General features: G+C 45.9%; 1 protein-coding gene across 2 annotated transcripts in view; it reads left to right on the forward strand.

Annotated features, from left to right (window-relative positions):
• Positions 1-21,298, forward strand: part of LOC139538172 (SH2 domain-containing protein 3C-like) — a 142,684-nt gene that overhangs the window by 9,667 nt on the left and 111,719 nt on the right. The window contains exons 1-2 of one of the 2 annotated variants that reach the window (XM_071340061.1): positions 4,750-4,868; positions 15,881-15,920. In XM_071340061.1, the coding sequence (XP_071196162.1) occupies positions 4,861-4,868; positions 15,881-15,920 (48 nt within the window). In that variant the 5' untranslated portion in view covers positions 4,750-4,860. Of the gene's footprint in view, positions 1-4,749; positions 4,869-15,880; positions 15,921-21,298 lie in introns of those variants that run through there. The other variant, XM_071340048.1, reaches the window with a different exon arrangement.

Genomic DNA, 21,298 nt, shown 5'->3' on the forward strand with positions numbered 1-21,298 from the left:
TATGAATGTAGCCAACAAAAACAAGAAACAACAAAAACGAACGTGAAGCTGACTAGGGTTATACAGGCCACTAACACAGACAACTACCCACAACTAAGGTGGAAAAACAGGCTGCCTAAGTATGATTCCCAATCAGAGACAACGATAGACAGCTGTCCCTGATTGAGAACCATACCCGGCCAAAACATAGAAACAGAAAACATAGAAATAAAGAAACTAGAATGCCCACCCTAGTCACACCCTGGCCTAACCAAAATAGAGAATAAAAGCCTCTCTATGGCCAGGGCGTGACAACTCCACAAGTCTGGTTCATCCTTGGGAGCAATTTCCAAACGCCTGAAGGTACCACGTTCATCTGTACAAACAATAGTACGCAGTATAAACACCATGGGACCACGCAGCCGTCATACCGCTCAGGAAGGAGACGCGTTCTGTCTCCTAGAGATGAGCGTACTTTGGTGCGAAAGGTAGCAGATCAATCCCAGAACAACAGCAAATGACCCTGTGAAGATGCTGGAGGAAACAGGTACAAAAGTATCTATATCCACAGTAAAACAAGTCCTATATTAACCTAACCTGAAAGGCCACTCAGCAAGGAAGAAGCCACTGCTCCAAATCTGCCATAAAAAAGACAGACTACGGTTTGCAACTGCACATGGGGACAAATATCGTACTTTTTGGAGAAATATCCTCTGGTCTGATGAAACAAAAATAGAACTGTTTGGCCGTAATGATCATCGTTATGTTTGGAGGAAAAAGGGGGATGCTTGCAAGCCGAAGAACTCCATCCCAACCGTGAAGCACGGGGGTGGCAGCATCATGTTGTGGGGGTGCTTTTCTGCAGGAGGGACTGGTGCACTTCACAAAATAGATGGCATCATGAGGAATGAAAATTATGTGGATATATTGAAGCAACATCTCAAAAACATCAGTCAGGAAGTTAAATGGGTCTTCCAAATGGATAATGACCCCAAGCATACTTCCAAAGGTGTGGCAAAATGGCTTAAGGACAACAAAGTCAAGGTATTGGAGTGGCCATCACAAAGCCCTGACCTCAATCCTATAGAAAATTTGTGGGCAGAACTGAAAAAGTGTGTGCGAGCAAGGAGGCCTACAAACCTGACTCAGTTACACCAGCTCAGTCAGGAGGAATGGGCCAAAATTCACCCAACTTATTGTGGGAAGCTTGTGGAAGGCTACCCGAAACATTTGACCCAAGTTAAACAATTTAAAGGCAATGCTACCAAATACTTATTGAGTGTATGTAAACTTCTGACCCACTGGGAATGTGATGAAATAAATAAAAGCTGAAATAAATCATTCTCTCTACTATTATTCTGACATTTCACATTCTTAAAGTAAAGTGGTGATCCTAACTGACCTAAGACAAGGACTTTTTACTAGGATTAAATGTCAGGAATTGTGAAAAACTGAGTTTAAATGTATTTGGCTAAGGTGTATGCAAACTTCCGACTTCAACTGTATATGCATGGATCAGCATCAGTACTGAAGAAATTAGATGCAGTGTATCATGCAGCATTGCGCTTTGTTACTGGTGCAAACTTTTGCACACCTCATTGCCTTTTGTACACTTCGGTTGGCTTTGACTCCCTGACTTTTAGAAGGGCCAGACACCTATTGATATTTGTTTATGAAGCTGTCTTACAGAAACTTCCTAATTATCTTAAATTAAAAAGTGGTCAAACAGTGTTTATCAGACTCGGTCACAGGACATGCTAGTGCTAGAGATACCCCGGATTCACTCGGAGCTAGGAAAAACAGCTGTCACGCTGGTATAAAGCATTTGGAGACAGGCGCAGGAACACACAATAAGGTTTTTTAATACACCCAAAACAAACACGTATACGAAAACACTGGGCTGTACCCAAACAAAAGAGCCCGGGTAAACCTCGTTGAACGACATGGGACGATACCCGTAATACACAATATATAAAGCACGCAGCATAACGGCTGCACCAACGCATAGGTACTCACACCACCAACAGACATGGAACAATAACCGACAAAGACAGAGGGAACAGAGGGCACATATATAACATACTAATCAGGGGGAATGGGAACCAGGTGTGTGTAATCAGACAGTCCGGGGTTGATGATAATGAATCCCGTTCAGTGAAGCCTAGAAGCCGGTGACATAGACCTCCGGAACTGGTGAACAGAATGAGCAGCAGCACCGGGGGGATCCGTGACAACGGCATTTGAATATCATGCTCCACACTCATGGAATGAATTGCAGAGAGAACTCCAGTTAGATGTTTTGGTGCTTGTAAGACAGTTTAGATGCACATTACATTAACTTTTTATCATAAACTGAGATTATTTTTTGTAATGTGTGTTTTTCTTATAGCAGTTTATTTATTTTTATCGTTTTAATATCCATCTTGTACTTTTTATATGTTTTGATTTTGTTTGGTTTTAAATTCTTATTAATTGCTGCGTTTTTATTGTTGTATCACAGGGCTCAACTGTAAAAGAGACTCTGTCTCAGCTTGTTCCCCTGTTTAAATAAAGGTTCATAAACACAAAATCATCAGAAGTCCACTTGGAGCTACCTTCTCCGATTTGAACAGTACCCAACTTATGTTCCACCCAGCCTGAGACTACATATGGATCAGCCAAAAGGCATGGATCCACTTTCTCCAAAAATTTCACTCCCACTGGGCCCGAATCATCCTTTGCATGACCATCGGGGCGAAGCTCGGACTCGGAGGTCTTCACCACACCACATCAGGTTAAATTTCTGAGCCATCAGAGACAGCAGGATATGATTTGTACTTGGCTCTTCTCCTTCTTCCTAACTGTCTATAAGACCGTCTATCCGTTCACCACACTCATGCTGTGCCTTCATCCACTGTATTGCTTGCAGAGCTTGCACTGATGGTGTTTCTCTTCTATCTCTGGCCTCTCCATGCTTCTCTTCTATCTCTGGCCTCTCCGTGCTTCTCTTCTATCTCTGGCCTCTCCATGCTTCTCTTCTATCTCTGGCCTCTCCGTGCTTCTCTTCTATCTCTGGCCTCTCCATGCTTCTCTTCTATCTCTGGCCTCTCCGTGCTTCTCTTCTATCGCTGGCCTCTCCGTGCTTCTCTTCTATCTCTGGCCTCTCCATGCTTCTCTTCTATCTCTGGCCTCCCCATGCTTCTTTTCTATCTCTGGCCTCTCCATGCTTCTCTTCTATCTCTGGCCTCTCCATGCTTCTCTTCTATCTCTGGCCTCTCCGTGCTTCTCTTCTATCTCTGGCCTCTCCGTGCTTCTCTTCTATCTCTGGCCTCTCTGTGCTTCTTCTATCTCTGGCCTCTCCGTACTTCTCTTCTATCTCTGGCCTCTCCGTGCTTCTCTTCTATCTCTGGCCTCTCCGTGCTTCTCTTCTATCTCTGGCCTCTCCGTGCTTCTCTTCTATCTCTGGCCTCTCCGTGCCTCTCTTCTATCTCTATCCTCTCCGTGCTTCTCTTCTATCTCTATCCTCTCCGTGCTTCTCTTCTATCTCTGGCCTCTCCGTGCTTCTCTTCTATCTCTGGCCTCTCCGTGCTTCTCTTCTATCTCTGGCCTCTCCGTGCTTCTCTTCTATCTCTGGCCTCTCCGTGCTTCTCTTCTATCTCTGGCCTCTCCGTTCTTCTCTTCTATCTCTGGCCTCTCCGTGCTTCTCTTCTATCTCTGGCCTCTCCGTTCTTCTCTTCTATCTCTATCCTCTCCGTGCTTCTCTTCTATTGTTACAACTTCTCCACGAAGATTCTCGTTATCCAGGACCCATGTCTCCCAGCGATGAGGTGCCAGCTTCAATTCCAAGTCTATAGTTCTGAACTTCCGTCTTCACTAAATACAGCGATATCATTGGTTCGTTTACGCATCGGAATCCATTCGTTTCCACTCGACTCTCAACGGCGCGACATAAATCAGCAATTTGGACACCAGGAGTGTCCATATAGCCAAAGATGATGGATATACTGACCAACTACATGTCTCTCCATCCAAACAATGGGAGTTGTTGTCCACAAAGCGACACGTCGTGCTGTCTAGCTCCCGCCTATCCTTTCTTTGGATTGGGGGATATATCTCGTTCTTGGGCTCCCGAGTGGTGTAGAGGTCTAAGGCACTGCATCTCAGTGCTAGAGGCGTCACTACAGACACCCTGGTTCGTATCCAGGCTGTATCACAACGGGCACAATTGGCAGTCCCATAGGGCAGCGCACAATTGGACCAGTGTTGTCTGGGTTTGGCCGGCGTGGGCTGTCATTGTAAATAAGAATTTGTTCTTAACTTATTGCCTAGTTAAATAAATGTTAAATAAAAAATTGTGATCCTTTTTTGAATATTCGACCAGGGTTGTTGACGTCAACCGCCTGTATTCAATGGAGAGAGATGCTATGCTACTAGCCTCATCATGAATATGCATAGCCATCTCTAGACAACTCCGATATAACTTTTTTTCTCAAAGTTGCCAGGATGTCAAGTATCCTACTTATATCAGTATACCAGTAACAACTTAAGCATTACAAAACATATATTAGATAAAATAAACCTCACGTAGCAAATAAGAAATTACTTTTTTTGTTGACCAAATTCGACACTCATTGAACTCCATACAAAAACTCCTTGCTTGATGGGCAAAACAACGAAAAAACGCCACCTGCTGGATGGAGACAGATTTTCTGCTGAGTTGGGCCTGTCTCTTCCTCTCTGGTGTAGCCTCGCCGGTAAATGGGTGGTGCTGTCGTCTCGAACATCCACTGTTCACTATTCTAACCCGATTTAAACGGCCGATCACTTGCAGAAAGTTCCCGGGGAAAAGAGGAAGAGAAAGTTGAGGAATTGATTTGTGTACAGCTGAACTCTTCGCGAACCATGGTTGGGTGAGAACAACTCTCAATTTGTTTTAGAAGTCTATGACATCGCCTCATTTCTGTGATTTAAATGCAAGGCTGTTGTATACATTATTTTGTCATTAGGCTAGACACAGAGAGCCCCCTTATTGTCAGAATCAACCTGGGCTCATTTCACAGTGGTTTCAGCGCGAAGACGCTAATATTTGTGTAAACTCTTTGGAATTGTAATCTGTGGGTGTCACTGAGTAGGCTGATATCAATTTCATGGATACACTCTTCGTATATAAGGCTGTACATGTGCATAATTATGTATGCCCCCAACGCAATTATGCAGTCTAATAAATCCACAGTGGGATTAGAAATTAGTTTATTGTCAAATGAATTACTTATTGTATTTATTTAAGTTATATAACAACATTCCAAACTTGTTGACCATTATCTAGTCCAAATGTGAAATTATTCCACTATTTGTTTCCGTTTGGATCAGTTTCAATTGTGAATGTTTATTTTGAAGGCGAACTGCGAATTCAACAATTGTTTACATTATAATTATTATAATAATTATAATATAAATTATTATTATATATTTTACAACACATACAACATATCACACTGACCAAATAACAACATGTAAACTCATGACACAAATTTGTTCTCTGTTGTCCTATTTTCACTCGATGGCTCATTTCTATATTTTTCTTTCTTTGCATATCACATTTTCATCCAAACAAAACATATAAATACCAATGTTCCATACCGTATATGGCAGGGCTGTAACGAAATGTAAAGAACAATAAATAAATAGGTCATTAATATTATGAAGTAGGAGTCATGATAAAATGGCCAGCAGTTTCTTGTTATATACATTATAACATTACATTTTATTGATTGGTGTAATGATTTTGTATCAATCATTTGGTATCAGTACACATGATTAGTATTAATCACATATTATAAATAACATATATTTACCCCTGTTTTCATTCACTCCAAGACAGTCACTTCAAACTTGGCCTTTAATAACACTCCATTTACATTTGCAATAGTTTTCTCAAAGTTGACAGTGTTCATTGACAGTCTTTGTCTCTGTCTCTGTCTCTCTGTGTCTCTGTCTAAAAGGGTCATGCAATAAAATGACCCTTTTAGCAATGAGAGTTCGTGACCAGAGCATGGAAGCGTCTGGTGTATTTTCTGGGAGGTTCATTTCCAGCAAGATAAAGGCTGCATCTTTCTATTGCTCCTTGAGATACAGAAAACACTACACTATTGTGGCTAATCCTTATTGTGGCTAATCCTTATTGTGGCTAATCCTTATTGTGGCTACTGTAGCTTCACACAGGTTGTTTAGTGTGTGTGTCTTTTTGTCTGTCTGTGTGTATGTGTTCATGCATGTGTGTGTATGTGCTCATGCATGTGTGTGTATGTGTTCATGCATGTGAGTGTATGTGTTCCATACCGTATACCGTCCATACCGTATATGTAATTTGTTGTACCCCTTAGCATATATGTTGTCTGTCTGTTTATATACTTCCTGTATGTATACTGGTGTTTTCTGAAATAATATATATATATATTTTTTAACTATCCGTCCAAAAAACAAACAAAAAAAAACAAGGGTTTGGGGCCAGGCCGGGGTGATAGTCAACTGTCATGTTGTAGCCTAGGCACCCTGTAGTGGGAACTATATCTGGACTATAGTCTAGGATTGATGTGTGTGGATCGGCTTGAACTTAAAGCATCCTCCATTCAGGCTGCAAAAGCATAATTTCCCTCCTTAATTAGCTTTAATGGTGGGCCGTACATTTAAATATATATACAGTGGGGAGAACAAGTATTTGATACACTGCCGATTTTGCAGGTTTTCCTACTTACAAAGCATGTAGAGGTCTGTCATTTTTATCATAGGTACACTTCAACTGTGAGAGACGGAATCTAAAACAAAAATCCAGAAAATCACATTGTATGATTTTTAAGTAATTAATTTGCATTTTATTGCATGACATAAGTATTTGATCACCTACCAACCAGTAAGAATTCCGGCTCTCACAGACCTGTTAGTTTTTCTTTAAGAAGCCCTCCTGTTCTCCACTCATTACCTGTATTAACTGCACCTGTTTGAACTCGTTACCTGTATAAAAGGCACCTGTCCACACACTCAATCAAACAGACTCCAACCTCTCCACAATGGCCAAGACCAGAGAGCTGTGTAAGGACATCAGGGATAAATTGTAGACCTGTACAAGGCTGGGATGGGCTACAGGACAATAGCCAAGCAGCTTGGTGAGAAGGCAACAACTGTTGGCACAATTATTAGAAAATGGAAGAAGTTCAAGATGACGGTCAATCACCCTCGGTCTGGGGCTCCATGCAAGATCTCACCTCGTGGGGCATCAATGATCATGAGGAATGTGAGGGATCAGCCCAGAACTACACGGCAGGACCTGGTCAATGACCTGAAGAGAGCTGGGACCACAGTCTCAAAGAAAACCATTAGTAACACACTACGCCGTCATGGATTAAAATCCTGCAGCGCACGCAAGGTCCCCCTGCTCAAGCCAGCGCATGTCCAGGCCCGTCTGAAGTTTGCCAATGACCATCTGGATGATCCAGAGGAGGAATGGGAGAAGGTCATGTGGTCTGATGAGACAAAAATAGAGCTTTTTGCTCTAAACTCCACTCGCCGTGTTTGGAGGAATAGAAGGATGAGTACAACCCCAAGAACACCATCCCAACCGTGAAGCATGGAGGTGGAAACATCATTCTTTGGGGATGCTTTTCTGCAAAGGGGACAGGACGACTGCACCGTATTGAAGGGAGGATGGATGGGGCCATGTATCGCGAGATCTTGACCAACAACCTCCTTCCCTCAGTAAGAGCATTGAAGATGGGTCGTGGCTGGGTCTTCCAGCATGACAACGACCCGAAACACACAGCCAGGGCAACTAAGGAGTGGCTCCGTAAGAAGCATCTCAAGGTCCTGGAGTGGCCTAGCCAGTCTCCAGACCTGAACCCAATAGAAAATCTTTGGAGGGAGCCGAAAGTCCGTATTGCCCAGCGACAGCCCCGAAACCTGAAGGATCTGGAGAAGGTCTGTATGGAGGAGTGGGCCAAAATCCCTGCTGCAGTGTGTGCAAACCTGGTCAAGAACTACAGGAAACGTATGATCTCTGTAATTGCAAACTAAGGTTTCTGTACCAAATATTCAGTTCTGCTTTTCTGATGTATCAAATACTTATGTCATGCAATAAAATGCAAATTAATTACTTAAAAATCATACAATGTGATTTTCTGGATTTTTGTTTTAGATTCCGTCTCTCACAGTTGAAGTGTACCTATGATAAAAATTACAGACCTCTACATGCTTTGTAAGTAGGAAAACCTGCAAAATTGTCAGTGTATCAAATACTTGTTCTCCCCACTGTATATATATATACGTATGTGATCTGTCCAAATAAAATAAAAATCCACCACCATTTTGGGATTTTTGGACAATTTAGGATGTTGCACACCACGTTCAAAAACACAACAAATTGTCTTCTATTAAGATGGTCATTTTCTTCTCCAGACAGCCTGCCATTAAAGCTAGTTAAGGAGGAAAATTACGCCTATGTGGCCTGAATGGAGGATGCTTTATGTATGAGCCGGTCCATGGGGGACACGAGTGTATTACCGGGAATGCACATACATTCTATCTAGACTATAGTGCAGATCTATCGCCCCATATTGGCTGCCTAGTCCTGCTGTGTCTGTGGAGCTGTGAGTGGTCTGGAACTTGTCCTCGTGTGCTTTCCCAGGCTACAGTCTACTCTACTTCCATTTCTGAGGCATGATCGGGCTGTGATTTAGCACATGGATTGTGTTACACAGGGTTGGTGTGTCTGTGTAGACCTGTGTCTGTTTGTGTGTGTGGGACCATTAGTTCAGCTCTGTGACCGTGGGAAGGGATTTAGTGTACAGCACCATGTTATGTATGGACACTTCAAAGAGATCACACTAATGCTCTTTACTCTTTACTCTCGTTCTCTCTCTCTCTGTCTCTCTCTCTCTCTCTTTCTCTCTGTCTCGCACTCTCTGTCCCTGTCTCTGTCTCTCGCTCTCTCTGTCTCTGTCTCTGTCTCTGTCTCTCTCTCTCTGTTTCTCTCTCCACTTTTCCCTCTCCCTCTCTATCCACTGTGCATTTGCCTTATCAGTTATCACAGTAGGATTTAAGGATCCAATATAACTGTGTGTGTATGTCAGTCTGTGTTGGTGTGCGACCTCCGTGTGAGGGTGTGCACGTGGGTGCATGGCTGCGTGCGTGTGTGTTTGAATTGATCACTACATAGAACCAAGTCAAAACCTTTGAATAGCATTCATAGCCTGTGACTGTACTGGTCTGTTAGTGTGCCTGTTGTCTCCAACAAGCCTTCTCTCCCTAGTACCCCCCTGTTAATCCTAGTATTATATCCAGGCAGGATGATAACTCTACCCAGTACCCCGTGTTAATCCTAGTATTATATCCAGGCAGGATGATAACTCTGCCCAGTACCCCCTGTTAATCCTAGTATTATATCCAGGCAGGATGATAACTCTGCCCAGTACCCCGTGTTAATCCTAGTATGATATCCAGGCAGGATGATAACGCTCCCCAGTACCCCGTGTTAATCCTAGTACTCTACCCAGTACCCCGTGTTAATCCTAGTATTATATCCAGGCAGGATGATAACGCTCCCCAGTACCCCCTGTTAATCCTAGTATTATATCCAGGCAGGATGATAACTCTCCCCAGTACCCCGTGTTAATCCTAGTATTATATCCAAGCAGGATGATAACTCTCCCCAGTACCCCCTGTTAATCCTAGTATTATATCCAGGCAGGATGATAACTCTCCCCAGTACCCCGTGTTAATCCTAGTATTATATCCAGGCAGGATGATAACTCTGCCCAGTACCCCGTGTTAATCCTAGTATTATATCCAGGCAGGATGATAACTCTGCCCAGTACCCCGTGTTAATCCTAGTATGATATCCAGGCAGGATGATAACTCTACCCAGTACCCCGTGTTAATCCTAGTATTATATCCAGGCAGGATGATAACGCTCCCCAGTACCCCCTGTTAATCCTAGTATTATATCCAGGCAGGATGATAACTCTACCCAGTACCCCGTGTTAATCCTAGTATTATATCCAGGCAGGATGATAACTCTGCCCAGTACCCCGTGTTAATCCTAGTATTATATCCAGGCAGGATGATAACTCTCCCCAGTACCCCGTGTTAATCCTAATATTATATCCAGGCAGGATGATAACTCTCCCCAGTACCCCCTGTTAATCCTAGTATTATATCCAGGCAGGCTGATAACTCTGCCCTGTACCCCGTGTTAATCCTAGTATGATATCCAGGCAGGATGATAACTCTACCCAGTACCCCCTGTTAATCCTAGTATTATATCCAGGCAGGATGATAACTCTCCCCAGTACCCCGTGTTAATCATAGTATTATATCCAGGCAGGATGATAACTCTGCCCAGTACCCTGTGTTAATCCTAGTATTATATCCAGGCAGGATGATAACTCTGCCCAGTACCCCCTGTTAATCCTAGTATTATATCCAGGCAGGATGATAACTCTCCCCAGTACCCCGTGTTAATCCTAGTATTATATCCAGGCAGGATGATAACTCTCCCCAGTACCCCGTGTTAATCCTAGTATTATATCCAGGCAGGATGATAACTCTGCCCTGTACCCCGTGTTAATCCTAGTATGATATCCAGGCAGGATGATAACTCTGCCCTGTACCCCCTGTTAATCATAGTATTATATCCAGGCAGGATGATAACTCTGCCCTGTATCTCCTGTTAATCCTAGTATTATATCCAGGCAGGATGATAAAAAATCCCTTTCTGAGGTAAACCGCAGGGACAAGATGTCACGCCCTGACCATAGTAAGCTGTTTTTTCTCTGTGTTGGTTGGGGCGTGATAGTGTCTAGGGTGGGTCATCTAGGGTTTTGTATGTCTATGTTGGCCTGATATGGTTCCCAATCAGAGACAGCTGTTTATCGTTGTCTCTGATTGGGGATCATATTTAGGTAGCCATTTCCCTTTTGTGTTTGTGGGATCTTGACTATGTTTAGTTGCCTGTCTGCACTATTTTGTATAGCTTCACGTTTCGTTTGTGTTTATTGTTTTGTTTTGGAGAGTTTTCAGTTTATTAAAAATATGTGGAACTCTACTCACGCTGCGCCTTGGTCTCACTCATACAACGATCGTGACAGAAGATCCCACCAAAAATGGACCTAGCAGCGTGTACAGGAGGAGTGGACTTGGGAGGAGATCCTGGATGAAAAGGACCCTGGGCGCAGGCTGGGGAGTATCGCCGTCCTAAGGAGGAGATAGAGGCAGCGAAAGCAGAACGGCGACGATACGAGGAGATAGCTCAACGGAGCAAGCACGAGAGGCAACCCCAAGAAAAACATTTTTTTGGGGGGGGGGGGGCACATGGAGCAGTCGGGGGAGCCGAGGAGTGAACCAGAGCCAGTCAGGGAGTCGGATGAGGAGCTCGACGCAAGATTCCGGAGAGAGGTGCTGGCATTGAGAGCGCTGCAGAGCGGGCGTGCTGAGGTGCGTGTCATCAGCCCGGTGCCACCTATACCGGTCCCACGCATCAGGTCTCCAGTGCGCCTTCACAGCCCAGTGCGTCCTGTGCTAGCTGCCCGCACTTGCCGGGCTGGAGTGAGCATCCAGTCAGGAAGGGTTGTGCCAGCTCTGCGCTCTAGACCTCCAGTGCGCCTCCACAGTCCAGTACATCCTGTGCCTCCTCTCCGCACTCGCCCTGAGGTGCGTGTCATCAGCCCAGTGCCACCTATACCGGTCCCACGCATCAGGTCTCCAGTGCGCCTCCACAGTCCAGTACGTCCTGTGCCTCTTCCCCGCACTCGCCCTGAGGTGCGTGTCATCAGCCCGGTGCCACCTATACCGGTCCCACGCATCAGGCCTCCAGTGCGCCTCCACAGTGCGGAGCTTCCGGCGACGGTCCCCAGTCCAGAGCTTCCGGCGACGGTTCCCAGTCCAGAGCTTCCGGCGACGGTTCCCAGTCCAGAGCTTCCGGCGACGGTTCCCAGTCCAGAGCTTCCGGCGACGGTTCCCAGTCCAGAGCTTCCGGCGACGGTTCCCAGTCCAGAGCTTCCGGCGACGGTTCCCAGTCCAGAGCTTCCGGCGACGGTTCCCAGTCCAGAGCTTCCGGCGACTGGTCAAAAAAAAGGAACTTTAGAAAAGACAGACGCAAGGGGAAACCCAATGATAGGCTTGACGAGCAAAACAAACTGGCAACAGACAGACAACACAGGTATAAAAACACAGCGGATAATGAGGGGAGATGGGAGACACCTGGTGGGGGGTGGAGACGAGCACAAAGAACAGGTGAAACAGATCAGGGTGTGACAGCATGTCTGTTTAGTGAGTCTGCCAGATCAGAAAAAGTAGTAATGACCAGGGATGTTCTCTTGATAAGTGTGTGAATTGGACCATTTTCCTGTCCTGTTAAGCATTCAAAATGTTACGAGTACTTTTGGGTGTCAGGGAAAATGTATGCAGTAAAAAGTACATGATTTTCTTTAGGAATGTAAATGCAGTAAAAATATAAGTTGTCCAAAATATAAATAGTAAAGTAAGGAAAGATACACAAATAAAACTACTTAAGTAGTACTATAAAGTATTTTTATTTGAGTATTTTACACAACTGATCTTAACCATGGTAAACGGGTGGCCTAATTTTATTGGCTGTGCGTGAACAACCAACTTATCTACCACAGCAGTAGGACACTATTCGTTTTTATGTCTTTGTACATTTTGTTTTAGATAGAGAGTTAGAAGTGAAAGATAGAAGAGAGTAAATAGCAGCGGGCCAGATGTGAAACCATCCTATAGCTCTATGTGTTCACAGTAGGCAGCGGCTTAGACCACTAGACCACCCTAGGCTATAGTAGGAGACTATGAGATAGTAAGAGTGATTGGTGACCCCTGAACCACAGCTGGGACTGGGTCTTTCTTAGTGTCTGTCTGGTGCAGTGGCCAGTTTAGCATGGCAATCTTGGTGGGGCAAACTCAACAACAACAAAAATGTACATGCATGCCAGCAAAGCCACTACACAACACTAAACAATACATGAATTGCACTATAACAGTGGCAAACGGTGCCCACAAACTGTTAGGGCCTACATAAAGCTGTGCCAACAACAGAGCTTTCTTTTCAGCACCATGGAGTGAATCCTTACCTCTGCTACACCTGCATACCAGCAGAGCCTTGTCTGGCAGCGAAACAGTTCATTCAGCCTCATTTACTGCCTTTCAAAAAACATAGCTGGTATGGCTGATTTGCTTAAACAAATGGGATTTCTACTGACAATTGAGATGTACGACGAGTTGATAAGAGGCAATCCGTAATTTCGATTAAGACATTAATGAGTGAGCTAGGACGAACATAGTCAATATCACTATTGAAATGTACAGCGACAGAATTCATAATCCAGGCTGCATCACATCCGTCCGTGATTGGGAGTCCCACAGGGCGGTGCACAATTGGCCCAGCGTCGTCCGGGTAGGCCGTCATTGTAAATAATGATTTGTTCTTAACTGACTTTTCTAGTTAAATAAAGGTTAAATAAAATAAATAACATACAGTATTCTCCCTGTACACCAAGTCAGAACCGTAGGATAAATAAAGGAGGCATACAAGCAGACAATGAAAGCTCTTACAATATTCTATGATTACATTTCTCTAAAACAGGTTATAGGCTACATGTGCCAGAACAGTAGGCTAAGTTTTGAGGGAGAAAGGGACCAAATTATTAGGGTGAGGCACATGGACTACTAACAGCTTACTACACAACATACACTTAGTATTACTTTTTTAGCTATAGACCGTATACATATCTCCCAGGGGGCAGTAGGGATGACCAGGAATGTTCTCTTGATAAGTGTGTGAATTAGGCAATTTTCCTGTCCTGCTAAGCATTCAAAATGTAACGTGTACTTTTGGGTGTCAAGGAAAATGTATGGAGTAAAAAGTACATAATTGTCTTTAGGAATGTAGTGAAGTAAAAGTAAAATTTATCAAAAATATAAATAGTAAAGTACAGATACACAAAAAAACTACTACTTAAGTAGTACTTTCAAGTATTTTTACTTAAGTACTTTACACCACTGTAACTGTACCAGACAGGGGGAGACAAGGCAGACGGTGAAAAGATCGCCAGGTGGAACCCAAGCAGCAGTGCAGCAGGCAACGGGAGTAGGTGTCACACCCACTTGGGAGATGCTTTTTTCAGGAGGCAGATTCATTGTAGAAAATCCCAGCTAACGTAGCTAGCAAGTCTCTATCCACCATTTTTTTCCATGTGGAAAAGGAAGTTGTTAGCTAGCTATATCTCTTCAGTTTCGGCGAATGGTCCTTTACGACGTCCAAACGAAGTTGTCCTGTGGCTGTTGTATTTTGGAGATTTGCGAGGAGGATGTCTTCTGATGTGATCAATTCAAAAATATTGTTTTTTATTGAGGTAATTTACATTTGAAGTATCCCGGCTGCTTATCAGTTCAAAATAGAGATGAATCCAGTGGCTACTGTATTGTAATGACCTCTGCACAGAGGGAGGGGGCTTCAAAGGCCTCTGCATTTGGGTGGGGGAGGCTATGAAACTCTGCTGCCATAGTTGGGCTGAAGAGCTTTGACACCTCTCACTTCACACCTCAGTGCTAATTGAAGTTGCACAAGGATCTGTTCTGTCCTAGCAAGCTTGGTAGCCTTAACTTAGCATTCAGTCTTTATAAAGTAAAATATATCATTGTACTTGATTGATTCTTGGCTTTAAAAGTAGCTTCAGACTGAACATTACTCACTCTGCCCCTGAACAGGCAGTTAACCCACTGTTCCTAGGCCGTCATTGAAAATAAGAATTTGTTCTTAACTGACTTGCCTATTTAAATAAAGATAAAATAAACTCAGTTCCAGGTGGCATGGTGTTTTCAGGGTTCTTGTGCTTCTTTTGCTGGTCGTTGGTTTGCCAGTGCATTTGCTGTATAGACCTTGGAAATAAGAATCTAACCACACCTACCTACTGGCCTGATCCTTAACCACACCTACCTACTGGCCTGATCCAGTAGGTAGCAGTAGCATGTCATTTTGTCCAAAATCAGGTTGTAGGTTTGGAGTTTTGATTTGCAGGGAAGGTTATGTTGTGGTGGGTAGTATCCTGTATATGTCCAAGTTTATCTAACTCAAAATCTATCTTTTTGCCTATGATGTGGAATGTAGTCAAGCTCCACCGTGGGGCCTATATAAAATTCCCAGTCAAGATCCATGCCTCCACCACAAGGCCTATCAGATTCCCAGCCCTGCTCTGTTCTGTCATGGGACTCTTTGATCTTGTTTCACCGTGAACATGTGCAATGTAGCTCCGCCATAGGGCCTTTGCAATGTAATGTAATATGACTGACTGGGCATACAACTCCGCTGTGGGAACCAGGACATTTAAACTGTGTGTGTGTGTGTGTGTGTGTGTGTGTGTGTGTGTGTGTGTGTGTGTGTGTGTGTGTATGCATGTCCGTGAGTTTTTGGCTGTGTGTATGTGTGTGTGTGGACTGTGAGAAATAACAGGGTTTTGGAACTCTGTCCTCAGTGGGCATGTAATTACCCTCTCTGATGGGCAGGGTTATATGATCTAGCTGCGCTTTGGGGGCTACAGCTGCGTCGTGGGGCCTATAACGTATGTCTCCTCCCAGCTCCACCGTGGGGCCTTGACATTTGGTCTCTCTCTATGCAAAGTGTGAGTTATGTGGTAATGTTCTGGAGCCCTTGAGAATTGAGGGCTCATACTCCTCCTACACGATGAAGCCTGATATGTGATCTCTTATCCCCTGATGTAAAGCATGTTAAACACCCTGTAGCACTTCCATGGGGAATATGCTTATTGTATATAGCACAGTAAAGGGTTATCAGTCTACATTCTGCAATCATTGGACTAATAATATATTGATACAATTCTCTCTGTCCTCTTCAAAACAGCCACATGGACCCAACAGACAGCCAGGGTGAATATGTCAAGGTAAGACATATGTTTTTCTTATCCCTCGTGTCTGTCTATCTGTCTATGCTGGTTCTGCTAGTGTCAGTGGCCCTACTCAGAAGGCCCAGAAATGGCTTCAGCAGTCCACACAGCATCTGAGAAAAGGAAGGGATTGGGAGATAACAACCCATCTAAGCAGTGGTGACCAGTTAGTAAGAGCGTCAAGAAAAGAAAACGCGAAGCGGATATATCTTCTTTAAGAAAACAGCCCTGATGTTGGAAACAGACATCATTATGTTGTCATCCAAAGTCACATGTATTTATTTTCCAAGCTACAGTATATATATAATATATAATATATATAATATAGCACACAATATTTTACATGCAGCAGGTTTTTAGAGGACCAAAGAGTTTGGTCTGCTTTGTGTTTTCATTTCTGCCATGGAAAACATATTGTGATACTTGGTACCGTCCTAGCCCTCCCATTTAGTGTCCGTGTGAGTTGAATGTGTTGATATTTCTAGTGGGGTTATAGGGGACCAGGCCAGTAGGTAGGTGTGGTTCTGGACCAGGCCAGTAGGTAGGTGTGGTTGGGTTATAGGGGACCAGTGTGTTGATCTGCTTTGGCTTTGTAGTGAGGTTTAAGGGGAGCTCTATTTAAGCTCCTGACTCCAGGGACTGTGTTTGTAATGTTAGACTCAGGGGTTTCACCGCTCTGCTCGCCTCTCTGCTCGGGTTCAATGGGTTGGATGGTGTTTGTGGAATACACTCTTCAAACTCTCCAAATACTCTCTTGTTTTGTGTTGAATGTAGATTTAAATAAGTCTCTACGCTTAAAGTGTTAAAGTGGCTTCACTAATCATAATATACGACTGTGTAGAATTCATTTTAGAACTGGATCATTTATACTGAAGGGTCTTTAATTTAAAAAAGCACTTTATTTATATTGGACTATCATTGTAATGTGGTCTTTGAAATGTAATTCTAGGTGATTATAGCCCTGTGATTCTGCAGTTAGGCCCATTTCAGCAGTCTCTCTCAGCGTTTAGCCTAATTCATTCTGCCATTAAGGAAATTGAATCCAAAGCGAACAGCGCTGCTTCAGCACTTCTGGGTTCCAGGCCAGTAGGTAGGTGTGGTTCTGGACCAAGCCAGTAGGTAGGTGTGGTTCTGGACCAGGCCAGTAGGTAGGTGTGGTTAAGGACCATGCCAGTAGGTAGGTAGGTGTGGTTAAGGACCAGGCCAGTAGGTAGGTAGGTGTGGTTAAGGACCAGGCCAGTAGGTAGGTAGGTGTGGTTAAGGACCAGGCCAGTAGGTAGGTGTGGTTAAGTATCAGGCCAGTAGGTAGGTGTGGTTAAGGACCAGGCCAGTAGGTAGGTGTGGTTCTGGACCAGGCCAGTAGGTAGGAGTGGTTAAGGACCAGGCCAGTAGGTAGGTGTGGTTCTGGACCAGGCCAGTAGGTAGGTGTGGTTAAGGACCAGGCCATTAGGTAGCTGTGGTTCTGGATCAGGCCAGTAGGTAGGTGTGGTTCTGGACCAGGCCAGTAGGTAGGTATGGTTCTGGACCAGGCCAGTAGATAGGTGTGGTTAAGAACCAGGCCAGTAGGTAGGTGTGGTTAATGACCAGGCCAGTAGCTAGGTGTGGTTAAGGACCAGGTCAGTAGGTAGGTGTGGTTAAGGACCAGGTCAGTAGGTAGGTGTGGTTAAGGACCAGGCCAGTAGGTAGGTGTGGTTAAGGACCAGGCCAGTAGGTAGGTGTGGTTAAGGACCAGGCCAGTAGGTAGCTGTGGTTCTGGATCAGGCCAGTAGGTAGGTGTGGTTCTGGATCAGGCCAGTAGGTAGGTGTGGTTAAGGATCAGGCCAGTAGGTAGCTGTGGTTCTGGATCAGGCCAGTAGGTAGGTGTGGTTCTGGATCAGGCCAGTAGGTAGGTGTGGTTCTGGATCAGGCCAGTAGGTAGGTGTGGTTAAGGACCAGGCCAGTAGGTAGGTGTGGTTAAGGACCAGGCCAGTAGGTAGGTGTGGTTAAGGACCAGGCCATTAGGTAGCTGTTGTTCTGGATCAGGCCAGTAGGTAGGTGTGGTTCTGTACCAGGCCAGTAGGTAGGTGTGGTTCTGGACCAGGCCAGTAGGTAGGTGTGGTTAAGAACCAGGCCAGTAGGTAGGTGTGGTTAAGGACGTGGCCAGTAGCTAGGTGTGGTTAAGGACCAGGTCAGTAGGTAGGTGTGGTTAAGGACCAGGCCAGTAGGTAGGTGTGGTTCTGGACCAGGCCAGTAGGTAGGTGTGGTTCTGGACCAGGCCAGTAGGTAGCTGTGGTTCTGGATCAGGCCAGTAGGTAGGTGTGGTTCGTTACCAGGCCAGTAGGTAGGTTTGGTTCTGGATCAGGCCAGTAGGTAGGTGTGGTTAAGGATCAGGCCAGTAGTTAGCTGTGGTTCTGGATCAGGCCAGTAGGTAGGTGTGGTTCTGGATCAGGCCAGTAGGTAGGTGTGGTTAAGGACCAGGCCAATAGGTAGGTGTGGTTAAGGACCAGGCCAGTAGGTAGGTGTGGTTAAGGACCAGGCCAGTAGGTAGGTGTGGTAAAGGACCAGGCCAGTAGATAGGTGTGGTTAAGGACCAGGCCAGTAGGTAGGTGTGGTTCTGGATCAGGCCAGTAGGTAGGTGTGGTTCTGGATCAGGCCAGTAGGTAGCTGTGGTTCTGGATCAGGCCAGTGGGTAGGTGTGGTTCTGGATCAGGCCAGTAGGTAGCTGTGGTTCTGGATCAGGCCAGTAGGTAGCTGTGGTTCTGGATCAGGCCAGTAGGTAGTTGTGGTTAAGGACCAGGCCAGTAGGTAGGTGAGGTTCTGGATCAGGCCAGTAGATAGGTGTGGTTAAGGACCAGGCCAGTAGGTAGGTGTGGTTCTGGATCAGGCCAGTAGGTAGGTGTGGTTAAGAACCAGGCCAGTAGGTAGGTGTGGTTAAGGATCAGGCCAGTAGGTAGGTGTGGTTAAGGATCAGGCCAGTAGGTAGGTGTGGTTCTGGATCAGGCCAGTAGATAGGTGAGGTTCAGGATCAGGCCAATAGGTAGCTGTTGTTCTGGATCAGGCCACTAGGTAGGTGAGGTTCAGGATCAGGCCAGTAGGTAGCTGAGGTTCTGGATCAGGCCAGTATGTAGCTGTGGTTCTGGATCAGGCCAGTAGGTAGGTGATGTTCAGGATCAGGCCAGTAGGTAGCTGAGGTTCTGGATCAGGCCAGTAGTTAGGTGAGGTTAAGGACCAGGCCAGTAGGTAGGTGAGGTTCGGGATCAGGCCAGTAGGTAGCTGTGGTTCTGGATCAGGCCAGTAGTTAGGTGAGGATAAGGACCAGGCCAGTAGGTAGGTGTGGTTCTGGATCAGGCCAGTAGGTATGTGAGGTTAAGGACCAGGCCAGTAGGTAGGTGAGGTTCAGGATCAGGCCAGTAGGTAGGTGTGGTTAAGGACCAGGCCAGTAGGTAGGTGAGGTTCAGGATCAGGCCAGTAGGTAGGTGTGGTTAAGAACCAGGCCAGTAGGTAGGTGTGGTTAAGAACCAGGCCAGTAGCTAGGTGTGGTTAAGGACCAGGCCATTAGGTAGCTGTTGTTCTGGATCAGGCCAGTAGGTAGCTGTGGTTCTGGATCAGGCCAGTAGGTAGGTGAGGTTCAGGATCAGGCCAGTAGGTAGCTGAGGTTCTGGATCAGGCCAGTAGGTAGGTGTGGTTAAGGACCAGGCCAGTAGGTAGGTGTGGTTAAGGACCAGGCCAGTAGGTAGGTGTGGTTCTGGACCAGGCCAGTAGGTAGGTGTGGTTAAGGACCAGGCCATTAGGTAGCTTTGGTTTTGGATCAGGCCAGTAGGTAGGTGTGGTTCTGGACCAGGCCAGTAGGTAGGTATGGTTCTGGACCAGGCCAGTAGATAGGTGTGGTTAAGAACCAGGCCAGTAGGTAGGTGTGGTTAAGGACCAGGCCAGTAGCTAGGTGTGGTTAAGGACCAGGTCAGTAGGTAGGTGTGGTTAAGGACCAGGTCAGTAGGTAGGTGTGGTTAAGGACCAGGCCAGTAGGTAGGTGTGGTTAAGGACCAGGCCAGTAGGTAGCTGTGGTTCTGGATCAGGCCAGTAGGTAGGTGTGGTTCTGGATCAGGCCAGTAGGTAGGTGTGGTTAAGGATCAGGCCAGTAGGTAACTGTGGTTCTGGATCAGGCCAGTAGGTAGGTGTGGTTCTGGATCAGGCCAGTAGGTAGGTGTGGTTCTGGATCAGGCCAGTAGGTAGGTGTGGTTAAGGACCAGGCCAGTAGGTAGGTGTGGTTAAGGACCAGGCCAGTAGGTAGGTGTGGTTAAGGACCAGGCCATTAGGTAGCTGTTGTTCTGGATCAGGCCAGTAGGTAGGTGTGGTTCTGTACCAGGCCAGTAGGTAGGTGTGGTTCTGGACCAGGCCAGTAGGTAGGTGTGGTTAAGAACCAGGCCAGTAGGTAGGTGTGGTTAAGGACCAGGCCAGTAGCTAGGTGTGGTTAAGGACCAGGTCAGTAGGTAGGTGTGGTTAAGGACCAGGCCAGTAGGTAGGTGTGGTTAAGGACCAGGCCAGTAGGTAGCTGTGGTTCTGGATCAGGCCAGTAGGTAGGTGTGGTTCGTTACCAGGCCAGTAGGTAGGTTTGGTTCTGGATCAGGCCAGTAGGTAGGTGTGGTTAAGGATCAGGCCAGTAGGTAGCTGTGGTTCTGGATCAGGCCAGTAGGTAGGTGTGGTTCTGGATCAGGCCAGTAGGTAGGTGTGGTTAAGGACCAGGCCAATAGGTAGGTGTGGTTAAGGACCAGGCCAGTAGGTAGGTGTGGTTAAGGACCAGGCCAGTAGGTAGGTGTGGTTAAGGACCAGGCCAGTAGATAGGTGTGGTTAAGGACCAGGCCAGTAGGTAGGTGTGGTTCTGGATCAGGCCAGTAGGTAGGTGTGGTTCTGGATCAGGCCAGTAGGTAGGTGTGGTTAAGGACCAGGCCAATAGGTAGGTGTGGTTAAGGACCAGGCCAGTAGGTAGGTGTGGTTAAGGACCAGGCCAGTAGGTAGGTGTGGTTAAGGACCAGGCCAGTAGATAGGTGTGGTTAAGGACCAGGCCAGTAGGTAGGTGTGGTTCTGGATCAGGCCAGTAGGTAGGTGTGGTTCTGGATCAGGCCAGTAGGTAGCTGTGGTTCTGGATCAGGCCAGTAGGTAGGTGTGGTTCTGGATCAGGCCAGTAGGTAGCTGTGGTTCTGGATCAGGCCAGTAGGTAGCTGTGGTTCTGGATCAGGCCAGTAGGTAGGTGAGGTTCTGGATCAGGCCAGTAGGTAGGTGTGGTTAAGGACCATGCCAGTAGGTAGGTGTGGTTCTGGATCAGGCCAGTAGGTAGGTGTGGTTAAGAACCAGGCCAGTAGGTAGGTGTGGTTAAGGATCAGGCCAGTAGGTAGGTGGGG

This window comes from Salvelinus alpinus, chromosome 1, assembly GCF_045679555.1.
Source record: "Salvelinus alpinus chromosome 1, SLU_Salpinus.1, whole genome shotgun sequence".
Classification (NCBI taxonomy): Eukaryota; Metazoa; Chordata; class Actinopteri; order Salmoniformes; family Salmonidae; genus Salvelinus; species Salvelinus alpinus.